This window comes from Netta rufina (genome assembly GCF_964035555.1).
Source record: "Netta rufina genome assembly, chromosome: 1".
Lineage (NCBI taxonomy): Eukaryota > Metazoa > Chordata > Aves > Anseriformes > Anatidae > Netta > Netta rufina.
The window spans coordinates 17681523-17698263 of NC_140123.1; the positions used below are offsets into that span (position 1 = coordinate 17681523).

Genomic DNA, 16741 nt, shown 5'->3' on the forward strand with positions numbered 1-16741 from the left:
ATGCCTCCCTAGAATACAGAAGAAGAGCATTCCTACAAAATATGCTGTAAAAAGTGAGTTATTTTCATTTCGCGTGGGTGTTAGGTGGGATGGATCAGCATTACGATACTTGGTCTGGTAAATGAGAGTTGGAGAAACATTTATCAGCAACGTAACCTGTTGGTTTCCTATTACAACTTGTATGAAGATGTAGCTAGAGCAAGATTTTATCTATTTTAGCACTGTTCTACCTAGCTGGCAGCAGCCTGAGCCACTGCTTGCTGACTCAGAGGAAAGCCATCTCCAGCCCTACACTGCCCAAAGCCCTATAGTTGTTTACCTACAGAAGGTAATATTTGGGGATGGATTTTTTTTCCCCCCTGCCAGGAAAAACCAACAATAGTGAAGCCACATATTTAATACAAAACTCAAACGTTCAGCTAACATAAACTACCAACCTCTTTGAAACTTAAGATTGCCCATCTATAGCAGCACAAGAACTGGCTCAAAGTATTTTACATGTTTTTGCCTGCCCCAAAACGACCGAGCTATCTTGCCATCTTCGTACCACAGGCTGTCACAGCTCTGATTCCTTATCTATCTCGTCTAGGTAATATTCATCGTCTGTGGTAGTATCGGAGTCCGAGTCTGAGTAAGTAGCTGGGTCTTCCTGATAGATGTCCGTCAGCTCTCGGGGGGATGAGGCAGCTGATGATATTTTGCTCCCAGCAGAACTCGAGCTGAAAAGCGCAGCCCTGTTTATGGAAGGGGTCTCTCCATCTCGGAGAGCACCAGGGTTGTTAAGAAGACAAGGTCTCCATAATCGCCCTTCTGTGAGGGACCTCTTGATGTTTTCCAGGAAGGCCAGCTGCTGTTCTTTGCCAAATATACCAAATTCAACGGAAGGATACATCAAATTCCTAGTGCTGTAGCATTTCTCATCATCTGACGCCCAGTTCTCATTTTCGTCACAAGACAACAGCTCTGAGGAAGATTTAAACCTCTTCCCATGTATGCTGTCCTTCGGCAGAATATCGCTTCCAGAGGCAAAGGTCTCACAGGAATCTTGAGCACAAATACCCTCAGAAAGGTGACGCTCTCGTTGATTTTTTGCTCGATTCTTGCACAACAGAGAGCTCTGCAAGTTGGCGTTTTTTAAGCTATTGGACTGGGCGGTGTTTTGATGCTCGCCAAGAGCGGTCTGAGAAGTCAGATTTTGCTTTGGACATATGTCCGTCTGCAAGCAATTATTTACAAATGTGTTTGAGTTTTTGTCAGTTAAGAGTGGCAGGGGAGGACTGCAAGCACTGCTGCTAGCTCTTTTTTTCTCACCAACCACTGGGTCTGGTGTAGTAGCACTGAGTGAGGTGGGCTGGCTTCTGTTTTCTAACCCCAAATCAAGTGTTTGGGCATTCTTATTTCTTGTGGCTACCGCTTTATCTGGAAATAGGGTTGAAAGATTTGGCCTATTTTCTACTTTCATTGTAGTCTTTTTGGGACTGATGGCTTCCTTCTGGGCGTATAAGCTTGCAAAAGACTTCCAATTTAAGTTGTTAACTAGCGAAGAAGGATCATTCACATTTTCACTCTTACTATTCTCAGCTGTTTTCTGTATTTGTGTATTCCTGTCAGGGTCTGGACTGTGATTCTGATTTTCATTCTCAGACTGGGGAGATGATTGATGGCAATCTGCTGAAACCAGCGAGTCAGGGGACATGCTGGCCTCTAAAGACATGGCATTCCCATCATTCTGTGAAAAAATATTACTTATGTGTGGTTTGGGGGGTAAATTTTTACTTGAAAATTTTCGGCTGGTTTTGCAAACAGCTGCCAGTTTATTTTTAATGGAGGCTCTGTTTTTCCTTTTTTCTATATCTTTGACTTTGTCTCTTGTGCAGTCAGAGAGAAGCTTGCTCTCGTTTTCTGCACTCTGTGTTAATTTTTGGTCTTGTGCAGCCCCGCTGACTTTATCTTTACTGTTAACGTTCACGCTACCCTCACTGGGCTTTTCTGATTCCTGCAAACCACTACAGTCTTTACCCATCTGAGTACTCTCCGAGTTTTGTTCTTTTTTAATTTTTGAGTTCTTTAACTCATCTTTATCTGTGCTGATCGTTTTGTCTAGCTGAAGTGATCGATCAGCACTGGAAGTTGTGCTTACCTCAAATGCTTTGTTCTGAGACTCTGACAGCATTTTGCTAGAAGAGTTTAAATCATTTGCATTACTTCTTGAGGTATCAGCTCTTAACTGCAGTCCACTGCATTTGTTATTATACAGGGGGGTGGTTCGGTGTAGTAAATTTATTCCCTGTTTGACTTTGGTACTGTCCCTGTCTGTGTCCTCCCTGGGAGGCAGTGGCCCGTCAGCACGCTCCGTGTTACTGATCCTTCCACGAGAACTCTTCTCCCTCGTGTGGAGGAGTAAACTGTTCCGATTTTTATTTGTACTTACAGTAGCAGGCTGATAGCAGTTTGCAGAGCTTCCCTTCTGTACACCATTTTTATTTGTTGAAGTAGAATAAAAAGAGTTGTCTAAAAGTCTGTCTGGTTTGGGAGGGGTTGATAAAGTGGATGTTAGTGGTGCAGCTGTAGGAGGAATGTCCTCCTTTTCTTTCAGACGTGTTTTCGTACTTTGGTTGTTTGAAGCATCAGAAAGGGCCTTACCTGAGTTAGCCGCTATTGCAATGGGTTGTGGACCACCGAAAGAAATGTCTTTTGTCACCACATCAGGAAGGATGCTGCCTGTTACTGAAAGGTCTGCTGAACTACCCTTCCTGTTATTGACCGTACTCACTGACTTCGCAGTACATACCCTCTCAGAGCCAGGAGGGAAGTGCGAATTCTCTTCTTTACTATTAACAGCAGTTTCTAAATTCTGAGGCGTGACCAGAGCTGAAGATACTTGGTCAGAAGAATAGCAAGGCACCTCTTTTTCTAAAGTACTGGGGAAAAAAACATTTGCTAAACTCACATGACCTTCGTTCTTCTTGCTTCGTATTCTTGGTGTCTGAGAATTGTCATCAGAAAGAGGTAAATCTGCATCCTCTGCATTATCCCTGAAGAGGTTACAAAATGCTTTTGAATGCCTCCTTGGCAACGTGTAATAAATTGAAACTAGCTCATGATACTTGACGTGATCTTCATCAACACAAACTGTAAACGTGCTTGTAGTTTTATATTTCTGCAAACCGTTTCCCCCTTCCTTACAGTCCGAAAACACAGAGGATTCTCTTCTGCTTAGATGTCTACATCTATCACTTAGTTCAACTGACGTGCTGCCACTTACTGAATCATTAGGACTTCTGGTTAAAGGATTGGGGTAATCTCTATCTCTGTTACTTGTAGCAGCATTTAATGGTGCTGACATTAAAAAGGAGCGCTTTGATTCTAAACAAGACACATCTCTTTGACTAGAACAAAAGGCATCAGCTCCACTTGGGATTTCAGACCTTAAGCAATCATACGTACTTCTTCTATTTTCTCTAGCGAAAGAGATGGGTGTATCTGACATAATACTACCAGCAATGCTGGCTGATTTTCTAGGTAAAGTGTAATAAATAACAAGTGGATCAGAAGACTTAAAGCTGCTTCTGCTAGGGGAGCCAGTAATGCTGCAGCTACTGGTATGTCTCAGTAAGCTGTCTTGCTTGTGAAGCTTTTCAGTTCCAAATGAATCATTCCTTATTTTCCCACTTTCTTTTTCAAGGCAAAAATAATTTAAACTACGTTCAGAGGTCTCAGGGTCTCCATGTGTATAAATACTTCCAGAACTTCTGTGTTGTGGAGAACTAGCATTGAATTGTCCACTATAGTCCTTAGTAACTAAAGTGCTTGTACTTTGTGGTGTTTGCTGTGAAATCTTCTTGGTAACACCAATTCTGCTCACTTGAGCTGTTTTTCCACCTGCTGCATGAGATTCAGTAACTGTGCAACTTGCTGAAGAGTTAGTTAGCGTTCCTAAACATTTAGAATTGTCTTTATGAGAAAGTGCCTGTGGAAAGCTTGGTGAGGAACTAGATGAACAGTCAGGAGGCCAGGACGTGCCTTGACAGTTTGCTAATTTTTCGGTGGATGGAGCAGAAGCAGCATTTAGCAGTGAGGAAAATCCCTTTGGAGGAGCTTGGTTAACTGCTTCTGCACACCGGTTATCCTGCTTGATGCCTTCTCTTTTTCTCATGTAATGCAGATTATGTTTCCATTCCTTCTGACTCGGAAGAAAAGGTTCCTTTCTGCTCTCATCAGCTGGCAGAAGACAGGGATGCTGACTGAATACACTGTTGAGTGGGCGATCATTTTCCTTCATTTGTACATTTCTTTTATCGCCGTTTGATGCATCCATTTTTGCAGTATCTGTTCTGGCACTGGCTTGGGTTTGTCTCTTTGATCTCAGTGAGTTAATGAGAGATGCATCACCCTGCAACATGGCAAATGCAGAGTTATTTGAGGGAAAACTCTGGGCGTTGATGTAGCTTGTATCTGCTTGTTGAGAAACAGACCGTAACGGCATGTCTTGAACATCCACTTCATCTGGCAGTTTCATACCTTCAACATTTTCTAGTTGTGTGAAGTCTGCCTTAGTGCTTCTTTGGGTAACAATGACTGAATTCCTTTTCAGTCCTATAGGTTTTGTTTGGTCCTTCAGATTAGGTAAGACTGATTCATCGCTTCTGATAATAGCTGAAGAAACTGAAGAGTTACAACTTAGCCAAGGCTGACAGCCCTCAGTGAATTCTGAAAAAGTTCTGCTTGCACTTCTTGTTATTGTTTTGTAATTTGTATTTTCTGGAGAACACATGTGAAAATCGTTCTGCAGGTGCTGTGAAGAAAACTTGGCATTCCTTGTGTGAGTCCATTGCTGGTCATTTAAATTAGCCATAATCACTTCAAAGCTGGCATCAGGAGAAAGAAACACATCATCACTGTGGTATTGAGGAAAATCAGTCCAAGGATAACTGTCTCTCCTTCCATAAGAATTTTTTTGGTTTGCATACAACTTGCTGTGAGAATTATCTCTATGGTATGACCTGGAGAGATTATTTTCTGATTGGTATAATGGATAATTTTCCCAGTTATCAAAGGACAATGGAGAAGTAGCTCTGTCAGGGCAACTAACTCTACTAAAGCAATTACTGCTTGAAATAGATCTTCTGTACTGGTGCTTTGAGTGGTAACACGTGTATTTCTTGTTTTCTTGCAAAGAGCTAGGATATCTACCGTGGTCTGTGGCATGAAACTCCATCAGTGATTGGGTTCTAAACATTTTTTCTTGAGCTGATGTTTGTCCAGGAGAGTCTGGTGCATTGTTCCATACGATAGAAGATAAAGGAATTCTCTTTGGGTTTTGTCGACCAAACCTTGGTACAAAACCATTGTTGCTCTCCCTTGCCAATGGATGTTGTAAACCAGATGCTGAGAGCTGTTCAGAGGATACTGATGACGGGCATCTCCGAAGGGAACACACAGAGTAACTCCTGCCAGCTGTATCCCTGTTCATGTAACTCTTGTGCCTAAATCCACTGTTCTGTGTTACGGAAGGAGGATATAAGCTACCTTCTGAAGACCGCCCAAAAGACACAGTAGACAGCCCGCTGCTTAGCAGATGAGGATTGCCATCGACTGGATCACCGTATTTATAATCATCTTGAAAGGTTTGTTGCCAGTTCATATACGCACTGTGCAGTTTCCTTGGTCTAATGAAAATCTTGTGTTCATCTCTGGCTCTTATTGTTCTCAGTCCATCTGGGAAAAATGTGCTAGGCATGTCACTCCAGTCATTTCTGTGTTGCCCTCTACTAGCAGGCTGTCTCTTTGAAGTAGGGAAGGCACCTCTGTTGTATTGCACATTTGAAGCACTGCTGGTAGAAACCGGCCTGTCCAGCAGATCTTGGGATTGTTCCTGGGCCAGCTGGTCATCCAGATCACTTAGAACTGCACAGGGGAAAAAAAATAAAGATACTCGGTTTTGTTTTTTTTAATAATCTTCTGACTGTTTTCGTTAAAATTGTACTACGTTAATAATTAGGACGGGTTTTGAAAGAAGTCAATTTCTCAACATGCAAAACCTCTTCCAAACCACACATTCCTCATCCACAGGACCTTTCAGTGGCCACCCATTATGACTACAATAAAAAAAAATGCTCTGCTCCATGACTGATCTCAGAAATGGTTTTTATGTAAATGTCGGTCTTTATGCTGTTTAGAAGAGAAACAGAACAATTTGAAGTCTGAATTCTTCCTCACTAGCTTCCTCATGGGAGGAGGGAGAAGAGGGGGGGGAAGGGCAAACTTCCCAAATATAACCTGTAAACAAAAAATCCCTGAAAGGAATTCCCTATGCTTGTAAGCAAACATGGACCCTCGTGTGATCACAACATACACTTACGATCTAACTGTAAGAAAACACAAAAATCTGCAAATCATCAAACAAGCATATTCAGTAGTCTCACAAGTCCACTGTTTGTTTCATTTGGAAAATAAGTTCTTCAATAAATTATTGCTTATTATTCTAAAATGGACGCTGAAAATGGCATTTTCTGGTTGAAAAAGGGTAAGAAAACAGTTAAGAACCTATGATTCATTCTAGCAACAAAGCTGTAGTTATAGACACTCTCAAGAACTGGAATTAAACACTGTGCAGCTCAGCTAACCAAGATATTCAGCCATAAGACAGCAATGTATTTACAGCATTTTTATTGGCAAAAAAAAATAATTACACATTTGCTAACTGTATTCTTTCTGTATTTTGAAAATAGCACACACAAGACAGAACCACAAATGGATCTGGCAGTTCTGTTACAGCATTTCCTAACCCAGTTAAGACTGACTGATCAATCCAAACAAATCTGGGCTGATCATACCAGATCACTAAGAAAACATTGCTGGGTATGTATGGGTGGAATAAAAAGTGAGAACAGATTCTGAATTGTTCTGGTTTTCTAAGTTTCTCTTCAGCACAGAAGAGAGAAGAGTTTTGAGATACTCACATTAGCACAAGAAAAAAGAGTTGTTGTTTCTGAGTCTTCTATTTTGAGGGCATCAGCCAACCTATGAAGAGTTTTTCTGCCAGCGGGCAAATGTGCGCAGTTATGACTGATACCCAAAAGTGACGATGGGCATGTGGGTTTCTGAAGAACCACCGTCCACCATGCAGTGCTCCCTGCTTCCAGCACTGCCAACTCACCCACTGCTTCCTGATCATGCTTTCAATCCCAGCTGTGACCTCTTGTAATTTTGGGTGGCAGCACACCCATCATCTGGGCCTGATCCTGCTTCGCTTCTCAGCAGTCAGAAAAAAAGAACCAGCAACATGAGACTGGTTCTGTGAGGGCTCCCAGAAAGGTAACTGAAGGCCATAATGCCTCTCGCTTCTGTGGCTTGAGGCCTTACAATTCATAAAAGCAGGCCCAGTAATTCATTATCAAAATTATGCATGCAGGAAACTGCTGTGAAATACTTCTCCCATAACTATGTGTCTAGATCTAGAGAAAGAATATAGGCTCCTGCCAGAATAAAGCAGAGCGAGATGCACGCTTTTCAGATGTGATTCTTCTGGACTGGATCAGCAAGAGATAGACACGTGCTCTAAGAGGGACCAGTGACACATCTTAAAAGTCTACATCAGAGCAGATGGACAAAGCCAGCAAAAAGTACCCACTGCACCAGAAGTAAGCCATATCTTTGCAGCTTAAGCTTTTGCAGAAGGAACTATTCACCATAGTCACTTCTGACAGCAATAGTATCAGAACAAAGTAAGCACATGCACTTACCACTGAAAAACTCCTTCTCTAGCTGTTCATTCCACTCCTGTGTGCTTTTTTCCATCATTTCATCTTGTTTTACATCAAAAGAATGACCAGTTGTATCAGTTGACATCAGGGAATTACACATTTCAGCCTGTTAAAGAGAGTAAGGCAACGTGATTTTAGATCTATGCATATAAGTAGATTTGCTCATCAGGTCCTCATGCTGTAGCACGTGTTGGACACGTTGGTTATAATAACCTTATAGTAACAGGTGTAGTTTACTCATTTTTTTCCATTTGCATCCTCACTGTACAGTATCTCTTCATTTAAGTTTTCCAAAGCATTTTTTCCTTGACTAGCACATTTTAAAATCTACACACAGAACTCCCAACAGAAACTGAGTAATTGTCACAGTCAATTTTCATATTGCAGCATTTTCTCTTCCCACATCTGATCTATTAGACAGTTTCAGTACTACAGCTAAGCCAGCACTTTGAGGGGCTGTGATGCCTTCAGCAGCAGGAAAAACGTTGTTTTATTCCCCATCAGTCTGAGTTTAGCTTACACGCCAACCTGGAGAGGTTCACACCCTCTGCTGCTTTATTTTGGCTGAGACCCTTCCCCATGTTTTTCATAAAAATTACCCAGCTACAGCAGTGTATTTGTATAATAGCCAGGATTCTGTGAATCCTGATGAGATCTCTGTCTCAGTCACATATTAATAAAGATTATCCCTTTGTTTTTGAAGTATGAGAGAAGGGTGGTGTCCAATTTACCTCCTCTATAGCTTTGATTATATACTGTACACCTTCTTAGTCCCCTCTGTGGTTATACCATACCATTGAAGGGGACAAAACACATGTTAGTAATACAGGGCAATAAAGTAATTAAAATAACAAATATAATCCTTGGAGGAAATCTGTTTATTTCAACAGAGTACACATAAATTACATCAGATAGACATTTGTTTTTCATATTTGAACTGAGCTTATGCTTCTAATACAGAACATTCAACCAAAAGTTAATTTTCTACTGTCAAAATTCACATATACATGGGAATTCTGTGCATGGAAACATTGCAGGAGCACGCTTTAGTTTACTGCCTGCCCATGTCACCTACTGTTTTTCATTCTTGTACAAATGAAGGAAAAAAAAAAAAGTAAATAAACTATTCAAAGTGAGTTTTTATCTGTTTGTACTTTGGTTACAATTGCCAAAAGATGTGAAGAGTTTGGGCATTATTCATGCAGTAGTCTCATTATTAGGAAAGAACTGAAAACTGATCAGAGCTAGATTCAGTATTACCTAGAAAAGTTTTTGACTTTTATAGTTAACAGGGCAAGCTCATTTCACTGCCTTCAACAGGTTCACAGCACATTTTACTCACTGTTTAAAACAAGAATTGCAAGAATATTATTAAAAAAGATATTATATCAACAGCCTAGATGAAGGGGATTAGTATTTGAAAAGAGCTGTGATTTACACATTGTTGCAAATAAAGTTGGTAAGACACTTACCGTTGCCATTTCTTCCACTTTCGGAGCTGTGCTAGCAGAATTGTCATATCTGTGAGGAGGAGGGTTCAAATGTTGGCTTGGAAACGGAACATGAAATCATTTTATGCAGCAGTAAATAACCAGCAGTTTGTTTTTAACAACTACCAAAAGGCATTTGAAAAAAAGTCTTCCCTATGATGAATCCCTTCTCCCCCCCCCCCAAAAAAAAAAAAATCCTGCTAACCAAAAAATGCAAAAATGCTGGAGAAATTTACCATTTGGTTCGGCCTTGTCAATTTGCAAATATTTTACCTGCACAGCCAAGTATGATCTCAACCTACTGATATCTTAATGCTTACAACAGCCATAAAGTCATTGTTTAAATCCAGCATTACAATAGGATATTATAACTTCCTTTTCCAAAGAACAGTAATGTAGCAGGTACTATGAATACCTGGAGTTAACCATGTATAAATTGGTAACTGTTTTTTATCTGAAACTCTACTGCTTTTCTCTGCCGTATTTCCCTACATGCACGCAGAGCTGTGCTGTGTCCCTGCAAAGGAGGTGAGACAGACAGCAGACTGGTTTTGGTGTAAATTTGGAATTTGCTGCTACCCATCCAAAACAGCCTTTATTTATCATTTTTTAAGACGTACTAGAATAGAAAGCCTGTTTGTTTTCCTAAGCTACACAGGACTGCAAGGGTTTGGCTGGAGTGTTTGTGAGTAATGCAGCTGTCAGAGTGAGCCAAGAAGCACTGCACATCACAGGCACGCTGCTCTCCTGGGTCACTTGCAGACATATAAATATATAAAGAAACTAAAGGAACAAGAACAATATTTGACTTCACTTAGTCCATTCCAGTCTACAAACACTTATTTTACAGATAAGCAAACCCAAACCCTTCAAAAGCCCTGAAGGAAATCGTGCTCCATCTGTGCTTATTGCCAGTCCTTCCTTGTCTCAGAAAGGCTTTTTCCCAGGAAGTTCTCAAGAGAAAGAAAAGGGGGGGAAGAAGGTTCTGCTCATTCCTGTTTGTCTCTGAGTCTTTTTGAATGATCTTGTTCTTAGGCTCTTAAAACCTTCTTGTGCTCAGGCAGACTATTTTATTGTGCTTCAGCAGCAAGTAGAAACCGGCTTGTTGGCAGGTTCTTTGTGGCCAAGCCTTTCCTCCTGAAGTGCTTTGTCATTTGTTTGCAATGTGCTTGCAGGCAGGGAAGAACAGTTGAAAGGTGCAATTTGTTTTTGCTTCTGTAATTGTGAACTTTAAAACCAAGATTCCTCTCTGCCATGGGGTCCAACTGAAACCAATGGAAACGAGCCTGGTGACCTCAGAGGGCTTCAGATCAGGTCAGGCTCTCTGAATCTGAATTTCCTAGTTTTTCTCGGTAGTACTGAACATGAACAGCCATTAATTCAGAGGGTTACCACTCCCTGTGAATAAGGTTTACAGAATCAGGACTCAGAGGTATATGCAACTCTTGTTTTATACTAAAATGACATTGAATATATTTTAATGCTTCTACCACGGATTAAGAATTAAACTCGTGTTTCAGAATTTTTATGATGATTTCCTGCAAACCAAGTTCAATGAAAACCTGTGCTTTAGCGAGTTATCTCAATTTTCCTTATATGCATAACAAAAATGCAAAAGCTTTGCTAGAAGCTCTCTTCTTCAGCTTTACTGTGCAAAGCTGCTCCCTACTGTTCTCCCTGCTTGGTGCTGTGCCTGGTGCAGAATTAATTGCTCCACGCAATGAAGCTTACACGAAGCAGACTCTTCAGTGAGAAATATCTTCTGATAGTCTAGACAAAAATTAAATTTTCATTTGCACCTCTGGCATTATTCTAAATTCCTCCACGTCTTTGTTGTCACTGTTCTTTGAGAAATAACTGGTCATTGTATCCTGATTTATTTTCCTCCCTGCCAACTTACACAGACAAGGTTATTTTAATCTTTTCCCCATACCAACCTCTCCACCTCCTTACCTACCTCATTTTTTTTCACTCTTTCAAGTTTTTCGGCGTTCCAAAAATTAAAGTTTTATTTCGTTCCAGAGAAACATCGTTACATTTTAGGAAAAGGTAATTTTAGGAAGTTTCTCTTTTGGTTAAGGTTTTTAAGCAATGTTTACATTAGTTCACATACACACAGGCACGGACACATGTAAACATTATCTACTACCCATAATAAGCCAAGGAGTTAAACTTTCTCAAGCTCAAAAACATTTGCCATCAGAAAAACCACTGTTTACTTCAGAAAAGCAAGAGGTTATTCGTTAAACATTTTCACTTACATATACATATGTATCTAGTTTGCAACAAGAGAGTGTAAGATTAAAAATACGTATGACTACTACTATCTCAACTGATAACGATAATGTAAGACCATGACCTGAAATCTGCTGCAAATTGCTATTTTCACTGCGGCACCTGTCTTCCCCAGACCACATCCAAGTTGTCTAATGTCAGATTGCAATCCGTTTTCTTCTATACTATCCTTATCAGTATTACCTTAGAAGCCAGCTAAGCAGCAGACACGTAACACCAACATGCTGAAAACACGATTAAATAGCATTTCTCTTCCAGAATGAATAAAGCTTACAGATCAGAAAAGAGTAATAACAAATTCAAGAACATCGATCATTTCTGAAACACGTATCATCAAACATTTGGTTACCTTCAAACTCCAGTTACAAACCTTTTATTAGCATCTCCTGTATCTCCACATACGCATATTCTGTTTTGCAGCATCCATAATTTATTCTCACAGCAGAACACCACCACAGCTGAGGAAAATGTCTTTCCAGCACAAAAAGGACCCTCTAAACAGCCATTGATGCCTAGCTAGTTAAAAGCTTCTGCCAGGTAGACGTATTTACAGGATTTACACTGCTGCCTCCTACTGCACTTCACTAACTCTCCAGAATAACTCTACCTGGTGAGAGGCAGATTATTTCAGTGCTTTGTCTATGCATCAAGCAAACCACATGCCACGGCAACACCTAAAAGAGGGTGGGGGAAGTTTTCGACAGAGAGGCGTGACTAGAAAATGTGGCAATCAGCTCAGTTACACGTCAGGACGGACTTGTTTATTTTTCAAGCTGTGCGCTTGAAAAAACCAAAGGCATAGGAATCGAAGATAGGATAGATTTTCTGTAGAAAAGTGAGGTAAATATCTGTTATAAGGGCTGACAAAATGAGCATGTATGAATTGTTTTTTGTTTGTTTGCTTTTTAAGTAAAAAATCGCTCCAATGCCTAGGCTCTAGAGCAAAGCCTACACCTTTTTCAGCTGCCTTGCAGCATGCCAGTACGAAGAGCCCTGGAGATCTGACTCTTCAGTACCAAGGTGCCTCTTGGCAAGGGACTCGCTGGCCCAGTGCCCTGCGTGCCCGCAGCCTTGCGCCATGTCCCAGCATACGGGGCATTACCCCGTCACGGGACAAAGGACGAAGGAGGGAGCAGATCGCACAGACAGGTGTCAGTGTTAGAACTCTGCAAATGGTGGTTTGCTTGTTTGTTTTCCCTAGGCTGCATTGCTATGTAGAAGAACTGTTACCAGCAAACAGCCACGAAGTTAAACTTGCTGCCTCTGTTGGAACCTCTCCTCACACATCTTGCTTTGATACAAACACTCTGCAATTGCAAGCTGCTGTGCCACAAAACCTCGTTATCCCACTAATCACCATTTCTTCAGAGGTTTGTGCTTCCTCTCTTTGTTCACCGGAGCTGTTCCTTGTCTCAGTGCCACTCAGTGACACCCAGGAGCCCCAGGCAGGGACCAGAAAACCAGCCCAACACCCTCAAACAGCATGAAAATCAGCATTTTGTGCCACACACTGGACAAAATTAGGAGATAACAGTCAGCCTGTCAGGCCTGAGTGCAGCCCCTCTACCCTCTCAGCACTAGCTTTATCCCTGTGGACGGTGAGGGAGAAGGATGCTCTTCCAACACCACAGCTCCCGTGCTGTGGATGAGCCCATCCTTGGTACCGCTCCAGTTGGAACCAAAGCCCTGACGCAGCACCCAAGACAAAAGCATCGGGAGCCGCCCGGTTTGGCTGGCTACAGCTGAGCTCCAGGCCCAGCTCTAAGCTGCCTCTGGGCTAGAAACAGTGGGAACTGCTGCAGTAGAGCTGCCTGCGGCCCATGTTCCCTGCCACGGCCTGGGAAACCGATGCTTCCCTGTTATATCACTGCTACAGGGCACCAGATCCCCATGCACCTTACATCTTCTCCTCCTGCAGAGGAATCAAGCAGAATGCAGCCACTGCTAAGTCTAGGGGCTATAATACAGCTAAAACCTCTATGCAAAACCTGAACAGAACAGATTCAGCTGAGAGACTGTAGCTATTACTTGCCACTTAATCCTCACTCTTCTGACACACAACAGATAATCTCTCATTACGTTACCAAGTAAAATGGCAACCTTCCTGGTAAGGTGAAAGGCAAGAGACAGAAAAATTAATTTTAAATTAAATTAATTCTTCTAAACAAAATACAGAACAATTTACACACTTTTTAAAGTTAGAAATAACATATGTTCTTATCATAGCTTACCGTGGTTGCTTCTGAGTCTGGTTTTTCCTTGATTTTCTAAAGGAGAAAAGCCAAGCAAAAGGTGATCTGAATCCCAGAAAGGAAGCGGAAGTGTTCTTTTGTGCTTGAGGATTTGTGTGGGATGACATTTTAAATTCTTTGTGATCTAAAAATATTATAAAAAATTGATTTGCTTCACATTCTTATTAAAAGCAGTATTAAAGTGTACATTAAACATTATGCTTTCACAATTCTTTCGCTTACCTTTTATACCAGTAAAATCCAATTTTTTACATTTTTGGACAGAGTATGTGACATGCTGCTTTCTAATGCCTAACTGGAAGGCTAAGAGAAAGATGAACAGGTCTAAAGTTTCAAAAAGTACTCTTGTTTTTGGGTGGCACATGTGAGATAAAGGAGGCTGCTTTTCAGAAAGTAATCAGCACTCAACAATTTGAAAACCAGAAACATTTTAAAATAAAGGTAAACATTTGAAAATTGAGGCAAACACAATCATTAGTCACTTTCTTTCTGCTTTTACAAGAAATATAAATATTAGAACCTTGAATGTACAATGGTTTAAAGGACTGCGGTGTGACTACCTAACAGGACTTCAGTACTGTGTATCATGCAATTCCTTGTGATGGGATTTCTTGGGCCACTCCAAGGCACCAGTGTACATCTTCTGCTGCAAACTGCCTATCAGAACTGCTGTTTTAAGTGCCATATATCATGAATGATTTCTCTGGGAAGGATATGATTTGATTTCTTCAACTGTAGCAAGCCATTGGGAATAAACCCAGGCTGCCTGTAGAAGCAGCTGGCAATCACTGGGAATTGCTCGCAGGTTAGGGAAAGGAACTGCAGGGTTTGCTACTAAAATATTCCACAGGAAACTACAGGACATAAGGAAACAAAGACTCACTCAGGATTCACTGCTTTTTTTTTTTTCCTGTTTAAAACATCACGTCTGAAACAACACAACACCCTGAATGGCTTATCCAATGACCACTGGAGAAAGCAAAAACAGAAATGGAAGCAAAATGTCGCCGATAAAAACAGCATGAGGCAGTATTTTGGATCAAGTCCAACATGAAATGAATATTTCACATGACTTAAATCCCACGTGTAATTGTTTTCACTTCAGTGACAATCACATGTTATGAAATGCTGCATCCTTTACCCCTTTCAGAGCTTAACCTCTTGGTGTCATTGTTTGACTTGACAATGAAGGTGACATCAGGAGAGTCCTATCAGCGCTCTGCCACAGCCAGGATGGTCTAAGGATGTAGGCAGAGCAAGACCCGCGGGTAGAAGTAGTACCTTTTGTTAAACCAACTCATACAGTTGGAAATACCAGAGAAACCTTTGAGGCACACAACCCCTTCTTCAGATCTGAAATAAAAAGAGCAGCTTTCAAAGTTAAATACCATTGAACAATCACACAGAGCTGAGTTAGCTAATGCATCAATTAGACCACCTCTGAAAGAGAAAAATAGTAGATAGCTGTGGACTAGCAGGGTTGCTGGGGTGTAAACAGGCAGGAAAGAGAGAGGTATCTAGAGAGAAAGGAAAGAGAGAGGTTCTGTGGAGGGCTGTAGTTTCACAAGATTTTTTAGTCTTTCACTTTTCTTTTGAAATACAGTTCTTTTCAAGTGGTTCTTCTACTTGCTACGAGGCTCAGATAGAAGAGCTCAGTGAAAAATGTGCACAAATGTGAATGGAATAAAAGCATACATCATGCATGAAAACTGCCTGGAGGGAAGATGAAAAAGGCAACATGGCAACACAGATGCTGTGTTTGGTAGAGTTACCATGGTTTTTGTGCATGTTCATTTTGGATGGGCAACACCACCTGTGAAATGAGATCTCTAGCCATTGCTTCTCAGCTAGCCCAGCTTTCCGGGCTGTGTCCCCTGCCCTGATAATCAGCACTAGTGTGCCTTTTACCCAGTGCTACCAGGAAAAGTTGTTTGCCAATACAGTCTCTCACCCAAACCCAGACTACCTACTTATTCCAAATGTCATTTAGATACTTTTAGTTTATTTAAGAAAACTAGGTAAGGCTGAAACGAATTTTGTACAAAATCAACTGGGAAACCACCACTACATTCACTGTAGTAAAAGCAATTATGGAATGAGAATATTGTGGATTTTCTATCGTGACTCACACCTCTACTTTTAACAGAATCCGCTTGAAGACTCATGCTCATTTTGAAAACGTACTTTTGGCAAAACTTTGACGTGAGAAAAAACTCAATGCCACGTCAGAAACTCCTTATCCACTAAATTCTGAAATGCTCTAAGACGTTGGTTTGGTGACCATTATCATATAGGTAAGGAACTGGGAAAATGCAACTTACTGGTCTTTTTGCTGTTCCTTAGCTGATGCTCTAATGGTGGCTTTAGCATTGTATTGACATCAGTGTTATTCTGAAATTTTTTTCTTTGTATTTCTTCAAACCATTCTCCAGTCACCCCTTGCAGACCTGTTTCAGACTTCTTTCTCTCCAGAAGTTTTCTAGAAAGGAAAAAAAAAATCAATACAATTTATTTTTAAGCCATTTGAGATACTGCAGGTATATTAGTAGATACTCTTGTTTAAGTATTTAAAGTATATTTCTACATATAGTATATCTGAAAAGAAAATGCAGTGGGACATGGTACATTCAGAGCAATCACATGAAAGACCTGTGAGAGCAGAGCTCTCCAGCTTAACAATGAGATTGTGTGACTAGCTTAACTGGACTACTCATATGCTTGCATTATTCTCTGCCTCAAAGCACATCCTTCTTCCTTGCAAAATGAGGTAATAATTCATAAGCATTATAAAACTAATTGAAAGTAAGATTAGGTTCAGGCAATAATCGAATTAAAATAAATAATACTGTAACAAAGCAATTCTTAAAATATTTATCCACTCATTTAAGCAGTAGCAGTAATGAGATTATTCTGACTTTCACAAGGAAGCTCACTGGGG

General features: G+C 40.8%; 1 protein-coding gene across 1 annotated transcript in view; it reads right to left on the reverse strand.

Moving 5' to 3' along the window:
• Window positions 1-556: 556 nt before the first annotated feature.
• The window catches only part of EXPH5 (exophilin 5), a gene marked incomplete at both ends in the record, with an annotated part of 31763 nt that continues 15578 nt past the window's right edge, over window positions 557-16741 (reverse strand). Inside the window, 5 exons of the mRNA XM_084287869.1 lie at window positions 557-5907; window positions 7746-7872; window positions 9239-9287; window positions 13783-13927; window positions 16125-16282. Coding sequence (XP_084143995.1) covers window positions 557-5907; window positions 7746-7872; window positions 9239-9287; window positions 13783-13927; window positions 16125-16282 — 5830 coding nt within the window. The remainder of the gene's footprint in view (window positions 5908-7745; window positions 7873-9238; window positions 9288-13782; window positions 13928-16124; window positions 16283-16741) is intronic.